This window comes from Monopterus albus, unplaced genomic scaffold, assembly GCF_001952655.1.
Source record: "Monopterus albus unplaced genomic scaffold, M_albus_1.0 scaffold143.1, whole genome shotgun sequence".
Classification (NCBI taxonomy): Eukaryota; Metazoa; Chordata; class Actinopteri; order Synbranchiformes; family Synbranchidae; genus Monopterus; species Monopterus albus.
Window position 1 is genome coordinate 1,406,911 of NW_018128023.1, and position 16,584 is coordinate 1,423,494.

Here is a 16,584-nt window from a genome sequence, read left to right on the forward strand (position 1 = left end):
ATTCACAGCCTTTGCTCAATACTTTGTTGAAGTAGCAATTACAGACTCAAGTCTTTTTGAGTATGATGCTACAAGCTTGGCACACCTATTTTTGGGCCGTTTCTCCCATTCTTCTTTACAGTACCACAAGCTCCATCAGGTTGGATGGGGAGCGTCAGTGCACAGCCATTTTCAGATCTCTCCAGATATGTTCAATCGGGTTCAAGTCTGGGCTCTGGCTGGGCCACTCAAGGACATTCACAGAGTTGTCCCGTAACCACTCCTTTGTTATCTTGGCTGTGTGCTTAGGGTTGTTGTCCTGTTGAAAGAAAACGTCACCCCAGTCTGAGGTCCAGAGTGCTCTGGAACAGGTTTTCATCAAGGATGTGTCTGTATATTGCTGCAGTCGTTGTTCCCTCGATCCTGACTAGTCTCCCAGTTCCTGCTGCTGAAAACATCCCCACAGCATGATGCTGCCACCACCATGCTTCACTGTAGGGATGGTATTGGCCAGGTGGTAAGCGGTGCCTGGTTTCCTCCAGACATGACACTTGGCATTCAGACCAGAGTTCAATCTTTGTTTCATCAGACCAGAGAGTTTTGTTTCTCATGGTCTGAGAGTTCTTCAGGTGCCTTTTGGCAAACTCCAGGTGGGCTGCCATGTGCCTGTTACTGAGGAGTGGTTTCCACCTGGCCACTCTACCATACAGGCCTGATTGGTGGAGTGCTGCAGAGATGGTTGTTCTTCTAGAAGGTTCTCCTCTCTCCACAGAGAAATGCTGGAGCTCTCAGAGTGACCACTGGGTTCTTGGCCACCTCCCTGACTAAGGCCCTTCTCTCTCGATCTCTGTTTGGCCGAGCGGCCTGCTCTAGGAAGAGTCCTGGTGGTTCCAAACGTCTTCCATTTAGGGATGATGGAGGCCACTGTGCATTGGGACCTTCAATGCTGCAGAAATTTTTCTCATGGACTTCATGGCTTGGTTTGTGCTCTGACATGCACTGTTAACTGTGGAACCTTATATGGACAGGTGTATGCCTTTCCAAATCATGTCCAATCAACTGAATTTCCCACAGGTGGACTCCAATCAAGTTGTAGAAACATCTCAAGGATGATCAGTGGAAACAGGATGCTTAATTTTGAGTGTCATGGCAAAGGCTGTGAATACTTATGTACATGTGATTTTTTGTTTTTGTTTTTTATTTTTAATACATTTGCAAAGACTTTGAACAAACTTTTTTCACGTCATTATGGAGTATTGTTTGTAGAATTTTGAGAACAATAATGAATTTAATCGATTTTGGAATAAGGCTGTAACATAAAATGTGGAAAAAGTTAGGCACTGTGAATCCTTTATGGATGCACTGTACATGACAGGTGTAGGGTGATTACTATAATCAGTACAGCATATTAACAATTTAAATTAGGGGATTCAATAATTTATGGGGTAACTGTTTTTTTTTATTATTATTTTCTGGCATCAGAGTTGTCAAAAATAAATCCCCCTACCATGCCTCATCCAGTAGTGTCCATGGCAACAGCAGCTTGAGGGACAGGAGGGTGTGCACGTCAGAGGCCACTGTACCCATCAAATGAAAAAAGAGAAAAGCTTTGAGCGTAATGCAGAATAAAAACAATGAAGGAATTGATGTCATGGGTGAATGCGCCTTGGCATGTGGCACTGCACTGCAACACTAGAGGCAATAAATGATGAAACCAGTCAGGGGGCAACAAGTCGACCAACACTACATGTCACAAACACCACCACCAGCCAGCCAGTTAGCCAACTATCCTGGTGCTACAGGAGTCGAACCAGCAGCCCAGTACAGAAACATAGAAACATGACAAATCCAAACAGTGAAACACACAGAATACAGTAACATTCTACAGACTGATGACTTGGATACAGCTGGAAAAACACACACAGTGCTCATACACATCTCACACACATACTATTAACTGGAATGCTGTTGTCTACAACACACCGAAATACCAGGTTGTAGACTGTAATGTCTTTCAAATACAAATCCACTCTTTTGTCATTCACACTCATCAAAACACAACACATGCATGAGGACATTCCGTCTAAGTACATCCACTCATCTGCACATTCTGAAGGTGTGATGAACAAGAGCATCATTGCCACAGGTTTGGCAACCTTCATTACGACTCCCCCCCCACCCACATCAGGCACATGGTATGGTCAATGATTTGGCAGTGGAGAGCTGTTGGCAACAATCAAAAACAGAACAACAGCAAAGATCTTGACAACTGGAAACAGTACAATGCTCAACCTGTTTTCACGGCTAAGTCTCTGGAGCACAGCTCTGGCAACTAATGAGGGAGCACCAGAGATATGAAGTGCATGGGTGGCTTTCTGTTGGGATGAAACCTTTAAGGTATGGATTATTTGCCTGGGCTGTGGTCCTGATCAACAGTAGCACATCGCATTCAGTGTCGAACCCAAAGGCATATCAGTTCCTAAACTGTTGGATGGTGTGAAAGAAGAATTGACCATCTGAACCTAAAATCAGCCAGCGGTTTGACCTTGATCTTGGCGATTACTGTACAAAACAGGCCGTCTCGGTAAAAAAGGAATGAAAAGGGACTCTTACTGATACATAGGAAAAACACCATCTAAAACACTGACAAAAATATATAAAATAAAGCTTGAAAATACAGTGTGACTATTTATGTATATGCTCATGAATACTTTTATAAATTTTTATGTACACATACATATCTGTCTATTGTTTATATATCAATATATCTATTTAATGTATAACTTACCTCTTGCACTTAAACCCCAGAAGCTACTGTGAAAGCACAAATCCAAGTTCAGCTGGACTCTATCTAAGAGAGACCAAGTATATAGACTACTGGACTCAGATCAGCATTAGCAGTCAACTTCATCCCACTTGAAGACGAGCAGAGCTCGGCTGTACTTCCCGTTTTGCATCTCCTTTTATGTTTCCCCTCTCCTCTTACGTTTGTTTTTTGTCTTTTCTTTTCGTTGTTTTTTACAGTTAGCACCTTATGTAAGTCAAACAATAGAAGAAAAAAATAATGTGATAGCATATATGAATGTGCAAATGTACAACAATTAAAAATACTACAAAGATACATTTCTTTCAAAAATACAAGTTATATACCATGGATAGAAAAAATAATGTAACAAAAAAGATGAAAAATGAAAACTTAAAGCATGCACTTAACCCTTTAGTGTGTAGGATGGGAAAGAAAGTCAGGATAGAACAGGGCTATGTCTGGGGTAGCTGATTAGTGTGAGCACGGGCTCTAGCCTTGAATCTTGCGCAGCATCTCGGTGGAGACAGGAGGGTGGAAGTTGATGGTGTGGTGTCTCAGGCCCTGTGCGGTTTTGTAGCTCTTGCCACAGCGACACTTGTAGGTTTTTCTCACACGGATCTGCGTGCGGTGGCCATTCTTGGCATGGTACTTGATACCATTCACATTCTGGTGAGACAGGAACCAGGAGCATAGGGGTAGAGAGATACACAAGGAAAGGGGGGAGAAGGGTTACAGTGACCGCTTTTATTATGTTACCTTGCATCAAACACCAGGTTTACCATGCGGTACTGAACATTAGGAATATAACTGTACCAAAAAGTCACAGTATGATATTGCCATTATTAAAAGTGCACAATATGATATTTAAAAAATTAAGAAAAAAGAAGAAAGATGCTTTTACTAAATAATAAATGTGTGTTTTTAAAATGATTTTCTTTTTAACTCAGGGTGCTCCTGTCTTTCTTCTTTATTAAAACAAAAGTAGCCAGCCATGACCTAAACACATACAAAAGAAATTGGCATGGGACCCACACATGGACCCATTTACCAAACGTGGCTCCATCCCATGTCACTGTTTCGCTTTGAAAGAGGCATTTTCCCATGCTGTCCATGGATAACGGCCTGGGTGAGGTTTTTGTTACCAGCCATAATAAAATGTAACCAAAGCAAATATACAGGGTGGGCCACGGAAAAGTAGTCCACCTCCAAAACAATCCACTTGCTCGTTCACACTATCGCCAGAGGCGGGCTAATTTTCCGGGGCCCACCCTGTACCATATCGCAGCTTCCAATCACGACATTCTGGATTTACATTTTGCTTTTCCAAACAGTGTGTCCAAACATAATACTCAGAAAAACACTCCAGTGTGGACAAAACCTCTCACCCTGCTGCTGTGACTGACTTCTCTGTGCTCTGCTACAGCCTTACCTTGTATCTCTTCTTACAGCCAGGGACAGGGCAGGCAAATGGCTTCTCCTCTCCCCCATTCATGCACATGGAGCTGAGGATGGACTCAGAGCTGATAGCGCTTTCTGTGGTCCACGACTCATCGCTGTCCGACTCCTCGTAGTCGACCTCCTCCTCATCGTACTCGCTGCCTGGGGGCACAGTGGTGAAATATTCTCGTCATCCCAGATGAAATGTGCTGTTGAACCATAGAGGGTGTCATGCTTTGGGAATTTAGCAAAAGTGGTCCACGACTCATCGCTGTCCGACTCCTCGTAGTCGACCTCCTCCTCATCGTACTCGCTGCCTGGGGGCACAGTGGTGAAATATTCTCGTCATCCCAGATGAAATGTGCTGTTGAACCATAGAGGGTGTCATGCTTTGGGAATTTGGCAAAAAGAAAAAATCTGATTTTTTTTTTTTAAATTAAAACTTTTCACTGTATTCTGCACCTGCTGTCGTGCATTAGCAGCCCACATGTCACTGAAAGCACGGCTCAGACAAATCAGCAATGGCATGAGTGTGAGTCTGTGCTTCTGTGTGTGCCTATGAGTCAGAATGCAGGGACTGGAAATGAGAATGAGATCATTAAGTGGGAGAGATCACAACTGCTCAGCCTGAAAAAAGTGCTTTGTTAAGGGCAGAACATTTTCTACTCTCATGCATGCACACACATTACTGAAATGTTCAGGCAGGCTTGCATGCACACACACACACACACACACACACACAAAGGCCCCTCTGACCCCCACCATCTCACAGGAAGTGCTGCACCTCAGCATGAGGAAATAGATGGCACCCTGGCACATGTTGAAAGATGGTGTGTGTTTGTGTGTAGCCCTGCTGATGTATAAGCTCAGACCTAACACTAGGTTTGGGCTGGAAATTGGACGTCTGCTTCTGGGTTGTGCAACATGCAGCCCTGTGAGAACACACAGTGTGACAGCTACTATGTAATTAGCAGAGTGCTGACTGGTCTGCTCACTGCAGGAACCACCAAAACCAGCACACACACAGACACTCAGCAGTAGACAGCTGTTGGGTTTAAACCTCTTCGACTTTCCACTCTGACATGAGTCAAACATTGAGCAAATACTAACATTAACGTTTATTATAAAATAACTTTTTTATGATTATGAGTAAATAATTGGTGGTTTCTATTTACAAATATCAGCTGAGCTGGCTCGTCCTCTCTTGGCAGATATTTTTAAGTTATCTTTTGAATTGTCCTGCTCTATCACCAGGTGTAAAATAAGGTGCACTCCGCCTGGCTTACAAATATCTTTATATGCACATCAATACGCCATCTCCACTCTCATGAATACGCTCTAGATCATGCAATTACACCTTTTCTGTTTCTGCCTGTTAACATTAGTCTGTTTCAGCACCTCTATTCACTCCACACATTTAATCAATCCATCTTTCTTCGTCTCAAGCACACATTTCAACACGCACACACACACACCTGTCATACCTGTAGGCGTGCTGCTGCGGAAGGAAGAGGAGGGGGTGATGGGGGGCGTGACGGGAGGTGTCAGGTTACCGCTGGTGTGGCGAGGAGGTGTGGCCGTGCTGTTCCTGGACAGTCCGCCTGTGATGGACAGGGACAGTTTGGGAGTGGCCTTCTTCTTCATGGTCTCCTGCTCCCGGCGTGCCGCATCTGTCATGAACCTGGCACCACAAATATGGTGTTGTCAGTAAATGCTGTAACAAGTCTCTGTGCAACCAATGTGGGATTGTTTAAGCTGATGATGATATCAATACTTGGGAGTTAAAAACAAATCAGAAAAAAATATATCAGCTAAATGTAGGTTTTTTTAAAATCATAATCATAATCAAACATTCCTGAGAAGGATCCCTTAGATTTTTTTTTCTTTTTACATAATGACATCTCATTAGCTCAGACCTAGTTTAGCATCTCTGTATGGACATTTCTTGGTACTTATCAGTTGAAATAGTGACATCTGCATTTGTAACAAGCAATAACAGCAATTTATCAGTCTGGACACTTTATAAATGGAGGCAATGGTCGCAAAACAAATGTACAAAAGGTGCTATAAATAAACTGACAGTGACATTAATCTCCATGTTTTCTCTCCCTAATAAGTTGAGTTTTGATTAAATCTTGGCTGATGTGATCAAAACGTCTCTTTTGCAATGTCTCCCAGGTGTTGCCAGTTTGCTGGTGCAATGCATATTTGCTGTAATATTCTTTAAACGTCTTCTGCTTGTGATTTCAAACTTTCTATATTTGTTGCTTGAATAGCAGCCTTTCAGGTTTGATCTCAGGTATTTATATCTGCTCTGTAGACTGCTGCTCTGAAAGGACAGTTTGCGCTTTGACACAACATAATTAAGCTGCTGAATAAAAGGCCTCTTTAAACATTACAACATTGCACAGTAAATACAAATGACATTTACAACCTTACCACTTCAGCAAACCTGAAAACACAGAAAACAAAACCTGACGCTCTGGTTCTCTCTCTGTTTTACCGTTATCTTTTTCAGTGATTTAAAGGGGCATTAACTGGAATGTACCATGTCAGTTCACCACACAAAAGCACACACATGCCATAATGGAATTTGGTAGTGCCTTTTGCAGTGCAGGGAGCCAGGAGTGATTGTGCTGTGTGGTTTTCTCTGCTGGTGTGTGGATGAGTCACTGCTGTGTCTATGGGAAGACATTGGTCAAGCCACATAAACACACACACTCAAACACACATCAACAGAACTTCACTGGTGGTGCAATGCTGCCATCTATAGAGGATGTGAAGGTATGTCAGGCCGTGTTGAATGTTTAGAAAGGGGTGCCATTTTGGAAGATACTGTACGTACTGTCTTTACCTGCATACACTCTTGCTTTGTTTGGCTAAAAAGCTGCTTAAATCATTTAGATCTCACTTTACTGACTGTGGTAATTCAGAATGGCTGACCTTAGCTGACTGGAGATAACTTGGAGAGGACCCAGAGATCCTGTTGATGAGAATGGCAGACACCCTGATTTCATCTCTTGGCTTAGCAGCCAGTGCTAGCTAGCAGCTGTCAGCAGATAACACGACCACTTCAGATGAATCGATGTCTGTCCTGTCCTGGACACAGTTGAAGCATCCGCTACTGTATGTAGCAGTATGGGATAGTATTTTAATTTAAATTAACTTATAGATCTATGTAGTGTGATCCTCCAAAATGGTGCATTTACCCAAAATTCAACACAGCATGAGGACAATTTTACATTCTTTCTAGACAGACACCTTTGGTTTTGTGTGTGTGTGTGTGTGTGTGTGTGTACCTATTGATATAGCTTAGGGCCAAATAAGTGGGCTGCTGCTGCTCCTGCTTCTCCAAGACCCGCGGATCTGTGTCTGAGACAAGGAGAGAGAGAGAGAGAGAGAGATATTCAGATTAATCACCTTTCTCTGTGGAGAGAAAATGATGTGTGAATACTCATGCAGCTCATGTGTAGCTGCCTCATATGTCTATTCTTCTTGCCAGGCTGCTGATGTTACTGGATGTCTCTTAACACTGCATTCTGTGATGTGTGGCAGCCTGCAGATACATTTTGAATGCTTCCATAAGCAGTGCATTACTAAGCCAGTGCCAAGCCCTTTTTCATTTACTACCAATGCCCAACGTTGCTTAATTGTAACCAGAGTCTGAATGTGGCAAAGACATTTATCTGACAATGAAGGAGTGACCCAGAGGCTGTGATGAATGCACTCAGTGTATTACTCGAAACATACACACACACACACACTTTTTCCAGTTGACTTGTCAGTAACACTACATAGGCAACTTCCACTGCCTGAGGGAAGCAGTGTAAACTTCAAAGCTCCACCACCCACCCCATGGAGCAAGTGTGTGTGAGCACACTGCAATGGGTGCATCTATTGAGCTCCAGTGCCATCAGGTGTTCAACAGGGGAACATTCAGAAGATGACAAACTAAAAACGAGCAGTATTGATGTGAGTTTGTGCATGTTTAATTGTAGCTGCATGTAAATGTTAGCAGATGTATTGCAATTCAGATCCAACTAGATCATTTATGTGCAACAACTAATACCAAACTCCTGGTAGCTCCTTCTAATTGATCCCAAGTGTTTGCATTTTGCCTACTTAGCCCTTTGGTTTTAAGGCATTTTTAATTATTTCACTTCATAACTAAAAAAGAATGCAGACATCCCACCATGCAAGGAAACCAGCAAAGAAGAAAACAACCCAAGAAAATAAAAGTCACTCTGCTGCTGCTGCACAATGCATACACATCCGCACACAGCACTGAAAAGATTAGGGAAGGATAAAAGATAGCAGAGGCATGGATCCATGAGCAGTCTCACACACACGCGTGCGCGCGCACACATCTGTGGTGGTCCGCAGATGTGGACTCTGGCAGTCTTTTATAGCTGAGCCTTAAGAATCCTACCCGCTGCTCAGATGTGGAGACCAGAACTGTCTGCACACAAGCTCACACACAAACAAATAGGCATGAGGTGAGTGTGTGCATGTGTGTGTGCACAGACAGGATGGGGGAGGTGGGGTGCTGATGTAAATAGACTAAAGAGAAGGCTGCAGTCAATGTTCACTGGCTTTACAATTCCGCTCACCTAGCAGGACAGGAAGCTGACACACTGATCCTATCGCTGGAGCACGAGGGGAAACTGCGTGCACACACAATTTCATTCAGACACTCAGGAGGCAACATGGGTTGAAACTTTTACTGATTTGAATAGTAGCACCCAGTCAACACTGCTCTGCTCATTTCAACATGTACGTCCATTTCTCACCAGCAGCGCACGGCTGGCCCCTACTGAATACACACTGGGTGCATGCGTCCACATGGATGTGCACAAGTATAGGTGTGTGTGTGCCCAGGACAAGAAGGCATAGCCTGTTTTGCAGGCTTCTAATTAAGCCACAGAGAACATTTTAACTTGTTTCTAGAGCAGCAGAGAACCAGAGGGAGGGAGAGGAGGAGTGGGGTGGGGTGGGGGTGAGCAAAGGGAAAAGGCAAACACAATATCACAACATGGCAAAAGGCATGATCATGATTTGTTAACATAAAGCTTCACACAAATATACCAATAATCAATTCAGTGTTAGTTTTTCAAGAATCCATAATTTTCATTCTGGTTCGAGTTGTTTTATAAACTGCAAACTGTAAATCTTTAGGTTTTCAGCTGTTGGGCAGACAATACTGATCAAATACTGACTGATACTGATCAAATGAATGATAGAAAAAAAAACAAGATAAATAATTATTTGCAACACTACATATATACAATAATCACATTTTTGATAAAAGACAAAAACAGCAAATCTTCACATTTGAGAAGGTGGTAACAGGGACAAATGATCATTTTTGGGTGGAAAATAATTCAAAAGATAAATTGATTTTTCAAAATAATTGCCTATTATTGCGTCTATCAACTCATCAATTATCTGAATAATCCTTTTTAAGTTCTGAAAATCATTTCCTCTCAAAATGATGCTCAGCCACATTCAATAAAAGCAAATTCTTGCAGTTCATCTAACACACTGGTCTTTAAAGAACTAACAGCAGAAAACGGGTTTTCCCGCCTGCTACGACGAGAAAGATGGTCTGTATTTGCCTTGTCTGCTGCCCTTTATCTGCCGTGGTTTCAGCTCCTGTGTTGCTTTCCCAGCTGCACAAGCAGTGCAGCTATCTACCACAGCAGATAAAGAACCAGCCTGCTGGCTAAATGATTACATCTTTAAAGGCTACTGTAATTTAATTATGAACAAGCTTTAGCAGAAATATATTATTATAAGCATGTCAAGTCACTTGATTCCATCTGTAAAACCGAAACAAAAGGAAAGAAAATGTTTTTAACTAAGTTCTGTCCAAACAAAGGTAATGTATTTGGGATTTCCCTATACTCCCCCTGATGTTTTTCCTTTCTTAATTTTCTCTTTCAAACCCCTCCCCAACTTTTAATCTCTCTGATTGCCTCTCCCTCCCTCTCTCTTTATCTTTGTTGAAGTAAGAGACAGGTATGTGCTTGTGCAGGTGAGAACACCACACACTGCTGCTGTGCACTCTGGGAGACAAAGCCTGACATCATTACATTCCTCAGACCTTACCAGGAGCTACCGTGCACAGCCTTCAACAACAGCAGCCACACTTAACATGGTGCACCTAAACCCTGTGCATTCAACAGTGTGGGTGTGTTACTGGTTTCTTCCAGGATGAGGTCAGCACTGAAGACCCAACACATTAACCAATTTTTTCATGGAAAGGATCCTGACAGGATCATCTGGTCTGCTTGCTGTGGGCAATGACTGCACGAGTTACAAGCTGAGATAATTGGGATACAGAGAGGGCCAACATCTTCCTGCCACAAGAGGGCAGCACAGTCTATGCATATAAACAATGGTGTTTTTAGCACTGAAGTGATCTCTGCACCCTGAGGTGAGACCTGCCGGCTCACTTTTACCTCTATCTGCACCTTTTATTATAAAACTGTTGTCACTTGTAGGTTATCTGATTTATGGTTAGTACCATTTTTTCATAATCTGTTTGCACACTGCAGGTTACACCACAATCAAGGCCACCTATCATCTGCAAAGATGCTAAGATGCTATCATCGCCAATCAAGGCCACCTATCATCTGCAAAGCCTTAAAGAGCTTATCTGATATTTCATATTAATTAGCTGGGAAGATCATGTTAGTTTTTGTTTTGTTATTACTGATCACACACCACTGAATAATTTCAAAACCAAACCAGAGTCAAACCTAAATGTCACCGCTCTGCTTCCTCTCCTACACTCTCACTTCAGTCCCCTCCATGTGTCACACTTACCCCTGTGATAACTGATCTGCAAGTTGTATTTATCAGATGGTCTGTGAGCTTGATGCCACTGATGAGGGGCAGCTCATTAATTCAAGTTATATCACTTGTAAATCGCCATTCTGCTCAGCTGATAGTTGGGTTCAAAGGTCAAGCTAGGAGCCACATGGGGAACATATCATTGTCTGTGGGGTTTGGGTTGTGGGACTGAAAAAACAAGACCCGATTAGTGGGTCACATGAAACACTGTGGTCTACCAAGCCACAGGTCACAAGATATAAAATCAAGTGTTCATTCAAAGTGGTGATTTCTCTCTTCTTTGGTTCATTTGGAAGTGACCCAGGAAGCATACATGATGGAATAAAAAGTGGTCCACAACACTGCAACCCGCCCCCTCCACTCTTCACCCACAAACACAGTCACACAAACCTCACCCCTTGTTTAAACATCAGCCCCACATCATGACACATGTTGGCTGTCCTCGCCATAGCCAGTTGCTCGGGAGCGCTCTTTATTACTGAGAAGGCAGGTACTGCCCCTAACCCCATAAGAGACAGCCAGTTGCCATGGAGACTGGCTCAGTGAAGCATCCATTCTACCCCCTCACCCCCTTCAAACAGCGTAATGAGTATGGATGCATGCCACAAATAATGATTAGCCCACATCCACTCTGTTATGGATTATTAAGTATTTTGGTGGCTCACATCTTCCAAAATGTTTCTATAGCATAACATGCTGTAGTGGACTGTGTGTTAATCTAACTGACTGGGTGACTTTGTGTCTGGGCAGCAGGTAGAGTTTGATCTGTGCTTCAAAAAGTGTTAAATATTTAACAAGTATTAGTAATTTAATGCATTTTCACTGCAGCATGAAGACAAGAGGTAGTCCCTCATTTAAAAACTAGGCAATGCTTTCTCTGTGATGCTTGTAAATATAAGTAGATAACTGACCTCCACTCACTCAACAACCAACACCAGCAGGCCTACCTACACATAGAAAATACATTACTTTAATAAAGTAATACTTAGGAGAGTGTTTCTTTGCCATTAGTTAAATGGTTTACTGTCAGATGCAAATCTAATAAGCAGTGCAACAAGTTGAAGCTTGTGCATGTGGAGGAAAATGTGATTATTGCTACTGTATGTCTGCCACAACTTAATTCAACTGATAGTGCCAGTGGTAATTAAAATGACACCAATATAATCGGAAAGCATTGAAAAGGGCAATATCCTGATGCTTTGCATCGACACTGCAAAGGCGACAGGGTTCAACACACAAGCGGTGTGAGAGGAGCCCCGGCTGCGCTGCACCAGGCCTGGATACGTAAACAGACTCTTCTGCAATGTTAGCTGTGAAACCGCTGTCTGGCCGGGATGCTAGTTACACCTATGAGCCCTACGCGGGGCCTCATAGTCGGGTTGCTGCCGCAAAAGATAACTATCGCAGCTGAGGCAGAATAAAATATGCTGGCCAGCTATTTTCCATTTTATCTTTCTACAAAGAACTGAAGTCCCATGTTGGTGACGCGCTCTGACGAACCTCGACGCAGAGCGAGGAGCAGGAATAGCGGAATGCAAAGCCGAGCCTGTCTGCGGTTAGCTAGTTTAACTAGCTAGAGCACTAGCTAGTGCCTGCTAGCTGCCTAGCTCCGTCCCCCCCTCTGGCCCGACTCACCGATGTGATTGTCCTCGATGTGGACGATGAGCTCGGCGAGAGACTCGAACTGGAGACCGCAGCCCCCAAACCTGCAGGAATTAGAGAAGAAAGACGCAGCGGCGATGCCCGTCATGTTTTCGGCGCTGGTGCATTCACTGTGCGGATGGGGGTTCGGGAAGCTGGGGTGGTAAACGAGGAGGCAGAGGCAGAGGCTTCGGGTACGGGGTGGGAGCGGGGCAGAGCGCGGAGCGGCGGACCAGATACCGGGCGGCCAGACAGGACGGAGGCGGACACAGCTAGGAGGCAGGCGGGACGGTGGAGGCGTGGGGCGGGGGTCGGGTTAGTGCCAGCCTACGTCACGACCTGCCTACCTGTGGGATCCAATTGTAATATGATACATAATGTCATCAAATTAAAGTCAGCACATTTGCATGGGATGCATATCAAAGGATACCACATACTGTATGCAAAACACGGAGTACTCCACTTTCTAGGCTAATGGGATTGATAAGATTAGGGTTTTCAGATATTGTCTTCTTGCTCATAATGATTAAGCAGAGGTAAGTCAGTCCATCTATTACTGATTACTTACAGCAGGAAATATAACGTTTGTACATTTATATTGCTGCCTTTTTTAAACATGGACATATTACCTTTTACAGTGCTACAGCTTTTAATAAAGTACAGAGGTTCAAATTAGCCCTGCAAATATTACAGATGTTTAATTGTATTGCAAATGCCCAAAATAATTATGTAAATTTAAGCAATGGTTCAGAAGATTCATAGATATATGTCAATTTTTATTTAACTGGAAATTATCCACTGTAGGTCACCTGTGGCAGTACATTTGTTCAAATGGTGATTGTGCACCAGCCTCTAATAAAACTTTACAGTACATATCAGTCCCATTAGGGCTTCCAGTGAATAGGCCTGAGCAGTCAAACAGATATTATGCACAGTAGATGGAAATCTGGAGGCGGAACCAGGTTCTTGGTGACCATGTTCATAGAAACAGCAGTAGCAGCATCATAGTCCCCGAATAGCGACTGGTTTTGAACAGGACCGATACTGACAATCTACATTCTTCTTTTGTATTCATCATGGTAAATTGTTGCTGTATTACAATTGATGCTGTATGTATAGTGTATTTCTTTTTGAAAGTCTTTTATGCCTTATGTAATGTCTTTGAACTGCCCAGGTGTATGAAATGAGCTATATAAATACTTTCTTGCCTTGCCTTTTGTTTTAATCGAATTGATTCAGTTATTACCATGTAATGGGTTGAAGCCAACATTTTACATGTTTATAAAAGATGTCAGTGCTTTAGCTTTCAACTCACTGAAAGCAGACCTAAAGAGAATTTTTGAAATATGAAGCTCATTCATCATGTCTAGTGTTTAAAATTGTTGTTTATTTTCCATCACTGGCAAAGTCACTCAGTCATTGTAGTAAAAAATGACAGGCTGTTTAGCTGTCAGTGTGTCTGTGTGTATGTATCAATATAAAAGTAATACTGACAACAGAATCTGTTACATCTGTACTCTATAAAGACTCACTGGTGAGGAGGACACAATCATGCATGTGTGGCTCCCAGAGAGACCACAATGTCCTTATATCACTAGGGTTGGCTAACCAGAGCCGTCTGGCCTGTGTTGGACCTGTTAATTGAGCGTTAAAATGGCCTGTCATAAACCACTGGCCAGTGACTTCAGCAAATAACCTTAAGACCTGGGAACATACTCTATTTCTGACTGTCCTCTGTCTACACAACCTAATAAAACACAGCAAAACACACAGTCTCACACAAACAACATGACATCAGTGGCATCCATATTCTCTCACACTGTACAGTATAAAAATTCAGTGTCTTCAGAACAGATGTTCTCTCTTACACACACAGACACACTTGACACACACAAGGTGTATGAGAACTGTGACTGTAACATGATTCCTAACCCTATTACACAAATAAGACGTGCTAGCATTTGTTGTGAAATGCAAAAGAGAAAGGGAAAGACATTATCACATCTGAGGTCTGATGGTGGTGCAAAATGAAATGGTCTGTGGGATAAATTTCAGCATGAGTTTTTTAATTATCAGTGTTTTTAATGACTAACGTGTCCTTTTTCAGTGGTGGAAAGTAACTAAGTACATTTATTTAAGTACTATACTTACAGTATTCTAGGATACAGTATCTGCTGTAAAGTCATACGACTTTATTGACCCTCAACAGGAAATTCACAAGCTACCCATATTCATATTATAAGCATATACAGTAAGGTAGTTACTTAATATGACTGTAACTGACTGTAACTTGTATATTTGGATGCTGGTTAAAGTATCTGTTTTTAGTTACTTTTCAAGATGCACATTCTGCACTTCCCTGATATAGAGAGACCATGTATTAAGTGAAAGCAGCTACAGTGGGCCATACATGGTGATTGAGGTCAAGTTTGTTTGACCTAAGACCTGAAACACCATTTTTTTAGAGACAAGGTGACATCAGGCTCTAAGCAGGCAGCTCCCAGCCTGGCTGTTAAAAGCCATGCTGAGGTGAAGATGTCACATAGTAATGGCTGGTATTGCCACTGAGTTATAGAGGTGGTGGTAATCTCAGTGGCAGTGTCTGCTCAAGGGCACCACTGGGCGACTTCCTGGCTGCCATCATGCACCTTTTAGTGTGACTGTGCACTCTTCACAGACATGCACATGTGCTGAAAAGTGTCTCTTATCTCTACTGAAAACAAAACTCGGATACAAGCACACAAGGGGGAAGAGTAAAGCAGTGACATCATCACAACTTCCTGTTTTTCTTGTTGCCATGACCACCAAAATTTGCATACCTTAGGTGATTGGTGGATGATGAGTCAGTAGGGCTTGGTCCCATTTTGTGCTTCAACCACAACAAAACTATATCCCTCCTTGAAGCTGAAGCTTGGCTGGAGCTCCGGAAAGCCTGACCAAACATGGCAGAGATATTACTCCATGGTTTACCTCAGTAGAGATGTGAATGGCCAAAGTCCCCGTTTTCTGTGGCCACTGGGATTTCATAGCATCATATACACCATTTTAACTAACTTCATAACATTCTTTTAACACAAAGCACACACCTTAAAAAGTTGTTTTTGATGTGTTTTGTGTTTTAACACAAAAGTTTTAAAGTGTGAAGCTGATCTTGTATGAAAAATTGGTGTCCGGATGGGGTGCAACTCTTTGCCCCAATCATGAAAAAGTATGACATCATATTAAATGCACAATGGCCACCAGTGTGTAGTGACAATGGCTGTCATGATGGTAACAATAAACCCAGTCTATCATAATGTGATACATCTTAACAATACCATTCCACTGCTAAAACTTCTGAACTGCTTGCATTTTTATTTTTTCTGACCACTTTATACTATATGATTTAAAAATACCATGGTCTTACTGTCCCACATGATTGCACTAATTTCAGGTACTTGCAGCTTTTAAATGGCATGAACTACAAACAACTTTCAAGATAGATCCTTTCAGTCCACACTGTGATTTATGATTGTAAGAGTAGAGTACAAAGGCCTGTATGTGTATTCATTATGTTCATTCAATCTGTTTGTAACTTGATTGTCTTATTTTATGTGATTATTTAAAATGTTTTGTTTTAAAGTTTCTCTTGAAAGAGAAGGCAATAAATCTTTTTGGGTATCAAACACACAACCAATACACATTATTATTATTATTATTATTATTATTATTATTATTATTATTATTATTCCATCCATCCATCCATCCATGTTCCTCCACTTATCCGGGACCGGGTCCCGGGGGCAGCAGTCTAAGCAAAGATGCCCAGACTTCCCTCTCTCCAGACACTTCCTCCAGCTCCTCCCGAGTAGAGCTGCGGCGTTCCC

At 42.5% G+C, this 16,584-nt stretch overlaps 1 protein-coding gene across 2 annotated transcripts; it reads right to left on the bottom strand.

The window, feature by feature from the left end:
• Positions 1 to 1,439: 1,439 nt before the first annotated feature.
• Positions 1,440 to 13,007, bottom strand: jazf1a (JAZF zinc finger 1a). 2 transcript variants are annotated; one of them, XM_020614205.1, is made up of 6 exons: positions 12,713 to 13,007; positions 7,522 to 7,594; positions 5,707 to 5,903; positions 4,479 to 4,539; positions 4,215 to 4,323; positions 1,440 to 3,451 (listed from the first exon to the last, which is right to left on the bottom strand). In XM_020614205.1, exons 1-6 carry the CDS (start codon positions 12,825 to 12,827, stop codon positions 3,275 to 3,277), a joined length of 732 nt encoding a protein of 243 aa, XP_020469861.1. In that variant the 5' UTR covers positions 12,828 to 13,007; the 3' UTR covers positions 1,440 to 3,274. The 2 variants fall into 2 exon arrangements, with proteins under 2 accessions (XP_020469861.1, XP_020469862.1); XM_020614206.1 differs by lacking the exon at positions 4,479 to 4,539 and having other exon boundaries at positions 4,215 to 4,384.
• Between the last annotated feature and the right edge of the window lie 3,577 nt (positions 13,008 to 16,584).